Raw genomic sequence first — 10,976 nt, forward strand, 5'->3', positions numbered from 1 at the left:
GATTTTACCTAAGCTGAGAGGTTATTTTGATCATCGCTATTATTCTACCTTCAAATATGTGTGGGAATTATCTTGGTCAATTACGACGTCTCTAACTAATAAAGAATCAATAATAAAATAATTATGTGAAGAAAAGTAGTATTTTTATTTTAACATTTCAGACTTCTTATAGAAGTACTTCACGACTATAAACAAGCCCTAACTTCAAAGTTTTGAGATAAAAGTAAATATTTGAAAAGACCTTGCTAGAATAATTTGATTTTTTTATAAAAAAATAAGCTAATGAATATTACCTACATCAATAACGAATCTCCTAGGCATCTTGTATTTGTCACACGTGAAGAAAATATTTTTGGTTTTTTTGAAAACAAGCAACTTCGTCCCATCCAATGTGGCAGACAGTGAAATTCTTCGGTAACTATTTTCATAATTTCAACTAGGTTTTTACCCTATAGTGTTTTTTTACAAATATATATATATAATTTCTTGTTATATTTTTTTTTTATTACATATTACAAACCCTTTGGTAATCATTACTTTAAAGAAATTCTATTTTGTGTTTTTGGAATTATTGGAATTATGGTATTGAAAATGATAGGAAAGCAGCTCCAATAATTTCTTCAAAAATTTAACATATAGGACACAAGAAATATACAAAAAAAAGAAAAAAGAATAAAAAGAAAATATATATATATATATATATATTCGTAAATACTGATGGGAATAAAAATATCTAATTGTCTGTTCATTTAGGGTTTGAAAAGTCTTGTTGGTTATTTCATTCAATTAAATATTATAGTAAAAAAATTTAAACCCATCTTCACAACTGCCCTCCTTTGTTGATATTTTGTTGAGATAAAAAATTAGTGGTTCATTTTTAATTATTAAAAGTCAACATCAAATTGGACCACCACACTCTTAAATTCCCCCAACAAAAATAATAAATAAATATCTCTTCATTTTCTAATAATTCAATACTCCAAACAATAGGATAAGAATTACTCAATTTTTCATTTATTATACTTTTAACCCTTTTTTCCCCCTTCATTTGTTACTTTATATTTTATACATTTATTATATTTAATTAATTGTTAAGGCATTCTAAAGTCTACAAAAAAAAATTAATGGATTTATTTATTTTTTAACATTATTAAATTAAATCTTTATACACTCATTTTCATTTATTATACTTTTCACTTTGCTTCATTTTAGTCTATATATATACACACACCGACCTTTTTTATTCATATTTATATAATTTTAAAATATTAAATTTTAGTTAATGGACTTTTTTTTTAATTTATATTTATATAATTTTAAAATATTAAGTTAGAATTAGAATTAGTGTTGAGTGGGTAAACGAGGCGTTGAAAAGTCCATAAATAAGTTAGAATTAGATCTTATTGGGACAATAGTTATTTCAGTACAAGTTCACTTTCATGTTAGACTTATTCTCTCGGGTCTCTTATAGACTTTTAGTCTTTTTAATATATCCAATTTTACCCTTGATAGAGACAGGATAAAATAAAAAATTAAAAAAAATATTCTTTTACTCATTGTAAATATTAAAAAGTCATAATTAATTAAACAAAATTTAAATAATAAATTTCTCTAATTAATAATTCTATTTATATCCCTAAAAAATATTATTAATTAAAACCTTATTTTATTTTATTATGAACATTTTATAGCTAAATTAGACGTGATCGAGAGGGACAAGTAAAATTAATTTTTTATTATGAACATTTTATAAGGTTTTAATTAAAAAATTATAAAAAATTAATTTTTTTCATATCTTTCTTAAATTAAATTAATATATTAAATATAAAAAATTAATTTTTTATAATTTGCATCCCTATCTTCGTTTCTTTCATTTATTTAAATATGCTTTTGGAATAAAATATACATTAAAGACAAAATATTAAAAGTACCATGTGACGAGTTATTTAATTACATAAAAGAATTTTCAAACATATATAAAATAATTTTAAAAAATGATACCAACTTGACTCGTAATGTACTTATGCGACACTTATTCTTACTCTCGTAGTTAACTAAAATTGATACCAACTGTCACAATTGCATTTTCTGGCACGTAATGCGACTGTGCCGACACTTATTTTGACTATCGCAGTCAACTAAAATTGATATCAACTGCCACAATCGTACTCTATTAGGACTCGTAATGCAGTTGTGCGACACTTATTCTTACTCTTGCAGTTAACTAGAATTGATGCCAACTGTCACAATCGCACTTTGTCAGGGCTCGTAATGCGACTGTGCGGCACTTATTATGACTATTGCAGTTAACTAAAATTGATATCAAGTGTCACAATCGTACTCTATTAGGACTCATAATGCAGTTGTGGGACACTTATTCTTACTCTTGCAGTTAACTAGAATTGATATCAACTGTCACAATCGCACTCTGTCGAGGCTCGTAATGTGACTGTGCCACACTTCTATTGTAGTTAACTAAAATTGATATCAACTGTCACAATCGTACTCTATTAGGACTCGTAATGCAGTTGCGCGATACTTTAGTTCTGTTACTCAAAAAATATCGGAGACGGAGAAAGGTTTAGAAAACGTTTAAAAATCAATATTAAAAAAGTAACGTTTTAAAAAAATAATATTATATTAAAAGCTAATAAGCAATAATGATAGTTTTGAGTCGTGAGTGGACATAATATTGTAATATTATTTTATATTAATTAAAAAATAAAGGGAGGACCACACACAAATTGCCACTCCTCCAGGAAGGAACAGGGAATTTCCGTTCTGTGAGGCAATCAGCCTTCCAAAGCTGACCGAATATCACTATTTAAACCCCCTCCTCCTTCGTCTCCCTTCATCTTCATCCACCTCCATTGATCTTCTCTTTCTCTGATCTCGATCCGCCATGGTTTTGTCCAAGACTGTTTCTCAGACGGATGTCTCCGTCCACTCTACCTTCGCTTCACGATATGTGCGAACCTCTCTCCCGAGGTAATTCATTTCATTTCGTTGATCGCGGATAAGATCGATTCATCGATCCGTCATTGTTGTTGTTTCTCACCTGTTTTTTCAGATCTCGAAATTAATTACTGAAATTGCTATCTGTGATTTGTGTTTTGGTGATTCTGTTTCTTCGATTTTTCTCTGGATCGATTTCTTTAATGTTCTGTTTGTTGTAGATTCAAAATGCCGGAGAATTCGATCCCTAAGGACGCTGCGTTTCAAATCATTAATGATGAACTCATGCTCGATGGAAACCCTAGGCTGAATTTGGCATCCTTCGTCACCACTTGGATGGAGCCTGAGTGCGATAAACTCATCATGGCCGCTATTAACAAGAATTACGTTGATATGGATGAGTATCCCGTCACTACAGAGCTTCAGGTACGATTCTCCATCTCTCTGTTAGCCTTAATCGAAAGATTAGATCCATTTCATTCTACCGCTTCTCTCCATTATCCATCGATTTTCCTCTGAAAATTCTTCCGAATTTTGAAATATAGCGTTCGCTCATGGCTGAATTCTACGATCGAGATTAAAAAAATTAACAAAAATTATAGTTTAATTATTTAAAATGAGTTTGTTCAAGTCTAAAAAAGGAAGTTTAATTAAATATTTCAACAAAAAAAAAAAAAAAAAAAAAGTTTCATAATTAATAAATTAATTGTTTAATCCTTTTTATCCCAGCCAATAAAACATTAATCATACTTGATTCAATATTCGAATTATAATATAATTTTAGGATCACATAAACCTTTATGTGTTGTCATATAGTTTATTATAATATGACTTTACATACATACATATATTAAAAATAATAAAACATTTTTCTTAAAAAATAACAACAAATATTTTTTTAATTTAAATATATTAGTTTAAAACAACTTTATTCCAATAACCATTCATTCATTTTGCATGTACTTTAAAATTTGTTATAATTTATTCTTAAAATATGTAATAATTGTGTAAATTTTTATAATAAGATATATAAAAATTAAAATAAAAACTTTATCAAATAGAAACTAAATTAAAAAAATAAAAATAATGTGATGTTCCACATTGGTTGGGGAGAGGAGAACAAACCACCCTTATAAGGGTTCCTTTCGCAAACACGTTTTAAAATCTTGAGGGGAAGGGGTTCCTTTCGCAAACACGTTTTAAAATCTTGAGGGGAAGCCTAACGTGAAAATCTAAATCTTGAGGGGAAGCCTAACGTGAAAAACCAAAGAGGATAATATCTGCTAGCGGTGGATTAAGGCTGTTACAAATGGTATCAGAGCCAGATACCAAACAAATGTGCAAGCCTTCTCGTTGTTTCCCGAAGGGGGTAGACACGAGGCGAGGCGATGTACTAGTAAGGACTCTGGTACAAATGTGCCAGCCTTCTCGCTGTTTCTCGGAGGGGGTAGACACGAGGCGAGGCGATGTGCTAGGAAGGACCCTGGTTCGGGGGTGGATTGTGATCATTGGTTGGGAGGGGAACAAACCACATTTATAAGAGTGTGGAAACCTTCCCCTAGCAGACGCGTTTTAAAGGAAAGCCCGAAGTAAACTAAAAAATGACAATATCTGCTAGCGGTGTATCTGGGGGTAAATAATAATAATAAAAAATAAATAAAAAAGGAGGGGTGTGGGACATTATGAGTAGGATTATTTATTTAAAGTCAATAGACTTTTTGATGATTGGTATTGGCGTGAAGACAAAGCGTGTAAGCCTTATTGGGCCTCCCTCCATCTCACTCTGTCCATTCCGGTGAACACGCGGTTTCAAAATAATAATAATAATAATAAAAGTTATTTTTTTTATAAAAAAAAAAAAAAAAAAAAAAAAAAAACTAAATTAATGAATTACATAATGAGACAAGTTCAATTATTTCAAGTTCTTACACAATAATAATAATTATAAAAGCAAAAATAATTCATCTATTAATAATACTTTTTATTTCAAAACGTTATATTTTCAAGTGCTTTATTATTTTATTTTTTTGAAATTACACTTTTACCATTGATTTTTTACTACTTTTATCCCTTGCTGTTATTTCTGTTGATTATTGAATGAAATAAAAAGTAAATAAAAAATTAAAAGAAAAATAAAAAATAAAAAAAAATCTGAGATTTATGGGTCTGCGGAATGGAACCCACCGTCGGTATGGGAAGGGACAAAGAAGTAGAAGAAGCTTAATGGGCCACAAATGGCCCATCCATTACCTAACTTGTCACCTCATGCTATTGGGAGGGAACTTAATATTACACTTTTCTCCTCCTAATTTTTTTTCTTTGATTTAAAATATTATTATTTAGAGAAATTGAAATTTCATAATTTTTCCTCCTCAATAAAACTATAAAATGGAAAAATAATTAAGGGTGTTTAAATAATTTACGATGATCGAAACCCACCCAACCCAACTAGTATGTGATTTTAGTTGAGTTATGAACTTATTTTACGAACCGAACCAAATTTAATTGGTTCACAAATTATGAGCTTATTGGTAATTTAAAATATACATTATTTTATTTTATTTTTATTTATTTTTCTAATTTTTTATTTTGATTGATTCTTAAAAACCTTAAAAATAAATTTTTTATTTTTATTTTTTTTTTTTTTCATGCCCAATTCCTATGTGGGGGACACCATCATTTTCAGTCACCATCATTTTTCTTGGACCGTTTTATCATAGGTGGAGAATCATTATAGATCAAATCCTTAAAATTAAGGTTGAGATGTTCCGGCAAACTATTGCTTTAATTTTACACTTTAATATGACTATTCCTAGGAATCCAACTGAAAAAAGGACATGTAATTATGTTTCTAATACATTCATTTGACTAATAACCAAAAAAAAAGCATTAAATTTGTCCGATTTAGATTAGTAATATGTGCTGAGTGTTGAGGATTATTGGAAGTGAGTCCATGTTGGTTAATTTAGTGGAAGATATGAAGTTATAAGTGAGGAGAGCTTGTGCTTATGGATAATATCGTACCACTGTGGAGAGTCGTGTTCGTCTAATCGAAGTAATAACTGGGTGCTGTGAATTGGCTGCAGAACCGATGTGTGAACATGATAGCTCACTTGTTCAATGCCCCATTGGGGGAATCTGAGACGGCGGTGGGAGTCGGAACTGTGGGATCGTCGGAGGCCATAATGTTGGCTGGTTTGGCTTTCAAGAGAAAGTGGCAGAACAAAATGAAGGCTGCAGGCAAGCCCTATGACAACCCCAACATCGTCACTGGAGCCAATGTCCAGGTATTTATGTAGTTAAAAGTAATTGATTCCCATTTGGGTTATTGGGTTACTGTTTTGTTCTTCAATTTCGGCAATGATTTGCTCATATTGTGTTCGTCGTCCTAAACGTGAAGGTATGCTGGGAGAAATTCGCAAGGTACTTTGAGGTAGAACTGAAGGAAGTGAAATTGAGTGAAGGTTACTACGTGATGGATCCACAGAAAGCTGTGGAGTTGGTTGATGAGAACACCATCTGTGTTGCAGCCATTTTGGGTTCCACACTCAATGGAGAATTCGAAGATGTAAAGCTCTTAAATGATCTCTTAATCGAGAAGAACAAGGAAACTGGGTATGATTTCTTCTCGTTTTCTCTCTTTAATTGAATATAATGAAATGAAACCTGAAATCAAGCATGATTTTCACCAGATGGGATACCCCTATTCATGTTGATGCTGCGAGTGGAGGGTTTATTGCCCCATTCATTTACCCTGATCTAGAATGGGATTTTAGGCTGCCCCTTGTTAAGAGTATTAATGTGAGTGGCCATAAGTATGGGCTTGTTTATGCTGGAATTGGTTGGGCTATCTGGAGGAATAAGGAAGACTTGCCTGAAGAACTCATCTTCCATATCAACTATCTTGGAGCTGACCAACCCACTTTCACCCTTAATTTCTCCAAAGGTATGTACTGTGTGTTCTTGCAGATGCTCAATGGAGTCTGATTTTTGACTTTGATGCTGAATTTGAGTTTTGTTAACTGTAGGATCTAGCCAAGTTATTGCTCAGTATTATCAAATGATTCGCTTGGGTTATGAGGTGAGATTCTCGATGATTTATTTCACGAATCTTGTTTTATCCGTTTGAGTCTTGAATTCTCGTTCGTTATATCGTTATATTCATAGATAGATTGTGTTTTAGCTTCTAAACTTTGTCATTTGATAGCTCGATAGTTATTGTTAGGAATCACGATTTTCTATGATGATATGATATTGTCCACTTTGAGCGTAAGCTCTCGTGGCTCTACTTTTGGTTTTTTCGAGAGGTTTCGTACCAAATAGAGATGTATTCCTTACTTATAAACCCTGATCATTCTCTTCATTAGTTGACGTTGGACTTCTTCCCTTTTCCCAAAAGACCTCATACGAATGAAGTATTGTTAACCCATGATCAATATGGGACTTCCTCCCAATAATCCTCCCCTCGAACAAAGTACACCATAGAGCCTCCCCTGAGGTCTATGTAGCCCTCGAACAGTCTCCTTTTAATCGAGGCTCGATTCCTTTCTCTAGAGCCCTCGAACAAAGTACATCTTTTGTTCCAACCATGCCCTAAACTTAGTCGTGTCAATAGATTGGTAAATCCTCAAATGTCGAACAAAGGACTCCAAAAGAAAAAAGGAGTCAAGCCTCCTCGAAGGCATGAAGGCAGTCAAAAAATGACTAAGACTCCAAAGGAGTCGAGCCTCGATTAAGGGGAGGCGTGCTTTGTTCGAGGGGAGGTGTTGGATGATGAAAGTCCCACATCGGCTAATTTAGGGAATGATCATGGGTTTATAAACAAAGAATACTCTCTCCATTGGTATGAGGCCTTTTGGGGAAGCCCAAAGCAAAGCCATGAGAGCTTATGCTCAAAGTGGACAATATCATACCATTGTAGAGAGTCGTGTTCGTCTAACATGAGTTACTTTTGACTACATCTTCGAGGCTAACAACTTCTTTGTTCAACACTTGAGGATTCTATTGACATAGCTAGATTAAGGGCATGACTCTAATACCATATTAGGAACCACAAGTCTCCACAATGATATGATATTGTCCACTTTGAGCATAAACTCTCGTGGCTTTGCTTTTGTTTTAGGCCTCGTACCAATGGAGATGTATTCCTTATAAGTCCATGATCATCCCCTTAATTAGCTTGTATTCCTTATAAACTCATGATCATCCCCTTAATTAGCTAACGTGGAACTTCTTCCTAACAATCCTCAACGCACGCCCGTTTAGGCATCTATTGATGAGATAAATGGGCAAGATAAGCTTAGTCATAGACACTCATACACCCAAATCCCTCAATCTAACAAAATAGGTACCATTTTTGTTCATCAGGGATACCAAAACGTGATGGAAAACTGCAGAGAGAACATGTTGGTTCTAAAGGAAGGACTCGAAAAAACGGGTCGTTTCAACATCGTGTCGAAGGACAATGGAGTCCCACTTGTGGCCTTCTCCTTGAAAGATAGCAGTCGTCATACAGAGTTTGAGGTCTCAGAAATGCTGAGGAGATTCGGTTGGATTGTGCCTGCCTACACCATGCCTCCAGATGCACAACACATAACAGTCCTAAGAGTTGTGATCCGAGAAGACTTTTCTCGCACACTTGCGGAGCGTCTAGTGGCAGATATTGAGAAAACGATGCACGAGCTCGACATCCTCCCGTCGAAGGCCGATATCAAGAACACGGTGGCAAAGAAGAGCGAACTCGAGACACAGAGGGAGATCACAACTGTTTGGAGGAAGTTTGTGATGAACAAGAAGAAGACTAATGGAGTTTGTTAAGAGTTGAAAGCAAGGGATTATTATGTCTATGTGTGAAGTGAGGAGCGGATGAGCTTTGTATTTGTGGATTGAAAATGTTTGTTTAGTGTTCTTGTTGTTAAAGATGTTGTTTCTATTCAGCATACCTCCACTTTTCAATTCAAGTGCAAACTTATCATCCTATTCCTTAAATCTATCTTGGTTGATTACTCTTACATAGAATAAATATGTTTTCCCACCGTCGTCGTACTCGGCTAGAGTCGATAATTGGTTTAATGCTTACCAAAGAGTAGGTGGTTCAAGACCTGTACTAACCTTAGTGATATAAATCGAGACCTAGATTTCAAATCAAAAAGATCTGATCTCGAGGCTCTAAGTCAGAAAGGTGATGAAGGAGGATTGTTACTTGTTCACTAAGAAACGCCAAATTTGTAGAAGAATTTGACGAAATGTTCCCTAGAAAAGAGATCCCACATCGATTGAGAAGGGAAACGAGTGTCAGCGAGGACGTTAGATACCAAAAGTGGGTGGATTGTGAGATCCCACATCGGTTGAATAGGAGAACGAAATATTCTTTTACAAGAGTGTAGAAACCTCTCCCTAACAGACCGGATTGAAAACCATATCAACCAGTCTTCCATTTTGCAAATAAGACATTTTCTCTTGGCAAAATTTGTTAAACAATACCTTATTTCCATGTCTTCCCACTACCTTTCCGTGAAATATATACACGAATCATTTCTGGATTATAACTTGATCCCCTTTTTTCTGGATCCATCTCACATCAATAACTCGATCCCTACCGTCTATAAGTAGTTTTAGCCAGATTTCTTTTGAAGGTGATACCTGAATGCCAAGTGTGGCTCGTAATAATCTATCTTCGAGGGCATACGATGATTCTTTCACCATCTGAGGCATTAATTTACCTAGTAAAATATCGTCCGTCTCCACGCGTTTTAAAAACCTTGAATAGAAGCCTAAAAGAAAAGGCCAAAAGAGAACGATATCTACTAACGATAAACTTGAACTATTACAGGTAAGCAAAACGAACTAGTTGAAAGAAACATTGAACCATATTATTAGAAATAACAAAAACGTCTCTAAATACTCATTAGAATAGGCGAAATAGATTTAAGAATCAAGGCTTGGAGTTTGGCAATGGCAATGGCTTCCCCTTCACCACAGTAACAGGACATGAAGCATTCTTCACAACGTAGCTGCTCACACTCCCAATCAATACCCTGCGTTTAATTAACCAAACATTTTGGTAACCCATTTCTCTTATTCAATTTCAAAGGGGATTGATCGATAAGAGTTTTAAATTACCTCTTGATAGAGCCTAAACCCCTGCTACCAAGAACAAGCGAATCAAGCTTAAGATCCTCCACAGCCTCACACAATTTCTCCCTTGGATCGCCCCAATAAACCTTAGCCACAACTCTGACCTGCTTCGTTTTCAAACAAACCCATCATTAAGAACTAATAATCCCTTCATTCATCAAACAAAATCACTGAAACAAAAACAGAGAGAAACAGAGAGAAACAGAGTAAAACAGAGACCCCTTTGGTTGTAGCCAATGAGTCAAGAACATCAAGAACTTCTGCATCATTTCTCAGTCCATACTGCTTCTCCAACTTAATCTCTCTGAATTCCTCAAGAGGAATCAAAGCTGCAAACAAGAAACAAAGGGTTTGTTAGAACAAGCGCATAGAAATTAAAGAGATTTTGAGAGGGGGGAAAAAGAAAAGGGGTACGTGAGCCAGTGTGTTGGAAGAGGAGCTTTCTGGGAGTATCAGAATTAGGAGGCTCAACATGGATCAAGATCAATTGATCTCCATGGGTAAGAAGGTTATGAGCAGCCCATTTTAAAGCTGATTTGCTTGTTGCAGAGTAATCCATGGCTACTCCAACTCGCCGATTGTGATCATTCTCCATGTTTTCTGACATGTTTCGCTGCCAATAGTGATATGATTTCTCTGTCTCTCGCTGTTTAAGTGTTCTGTTTGAGGGAGGAGCTTTGGATTTTATAACAATGGAAGAAGGTTCTTGAAGATGCTAGTTTAGTTTCTCTTTCGCAAGTGTTCCATATCGAAGAGGAATGTTTGTTCTTTTCTTCTCCTTTTGTATCTTTTTCCTACCTTAAATTATTGGTTTTGTTCTAAAGTTCTTTGCATCTCTTGGTTTTGTTCTAAAGTTCTTTGCATCTCTTATATCCATAAATTTT

At 34.2% G+C, this 10,976-nt stretch overlaps 2 protein-coding genes across 2 annotated transcripts; one reads left to right on the plus strand and one right to left on the minus strand.

Annotated features, from left to right (window-relative positions):
- Positions 1–2,751: 2,751 nt before the first annotated feature.
- On the plus strand, positions 2,752–8,943 carry LOC111808603 (glutamate decarboxylase 1). The gene is made up of 7 exons (XM_023694690.2): positions 2,752–2,988; positions 3,177–3,381; positions 6,042–6,242; positions 6,356–6,570; positions 6,648–6,901; positions 6,984–7,036; positions 8,323–8,943. The coding sequence occupies exons 1-7, from the start codon at positions 2,903–2,905 to the stop codon at positions 8,770–8,772; spliced, it is 1,464 nt and encodes a 487-aa protein (XP_023550458.1). The 5' UTR covers positions 2,752–2,902; the 3' UTR covers positions 8,773–8,943.
- An 862-nt stretch (positions 8,944–9,805) lies between these two features.
- On the minus strand, positions 9,806–10,827 carry LOC111809118 (Adenine nucleotide alpha hydrolases-like superfamily protein). The gene is made up of 4 exons (XM_023695470.2): positions 10,507–10,827; positions 10,312–10,421; positions 10,078–10,196; positions 9,806–9,992 (listed from the first exon to the last, which is right to left on the minus strand). Exons 1-4 carry the CDS (start codon positions 10,697–10,699, stop codon positions 9,890–9,892), a joined length of 525 nt encoding a protein of 174 aa, XP_023551238.2. The 5' UTR covers positions 10,700–10,827; the 3' UTR covers positions 9,806–9,889.
- Positions 10,828–10,976: the final 149 nt, after the last annotated feature.

This window comes from Cucurbita pepo, chromosome 13 (assembly GCF_057944985.1).
Source record: "Cucurbita pepo subsp. pepo isolate OVF chromosome 13, ASM5794498v1, whole genome shotgun sequence".
Taxonomy (NCBI): domain Eukaryota; kingdom Viridiplantae; phylum Streptophyta; class Magnoliopsida; order Cucurbitales; family Cucurbitaceae; genus Cucurbita; species Cucurbita pepo.

Coding starts and splice junctions, on each gene's coding strand:
- LOC111809118 (XM_023695470.2), bottom strand. CDS start 10,699: ATGTCAGAAAACATGGAGAATGATCACAATCGGCGAGTTGGAGTAGCC. Junction 10,422..10,506: donor CTTCCAACACACTGGCTCAC/GTACCCCTTTTC, acceptor TCTTGTTTGCAG/CTTTGATTCCTCTTGAGGAA. Junction 10,197..10,311: donor CATTGGCTACAACCAAAGGG/GTCTCTGTTTTA, acceptor AAAACGAAGCAG/GTCAGAGTTGTGGCTAAGGT.
- LOC111808603 (XM_023694690.2), top strand. CDS start 2,903: ATGGTTTTGTCCAAGACTGTTTCTCAGACGGATGTCTCCGTCCACTCT. Junction 6,571..6,647: donor GAGAAGAACAAGGAAACTGG/GTATGATTTCTT, acceptor GATTTTCACCAG/ATGGGATACCCCTATTCATG. Junction 6,902..6,983: donor CACCCTTAATTTCTCCAAAG/GTATGTACTGTG, acceptor TGTTAACTGTAG/GATCTAGCCAAGTTATTGCT.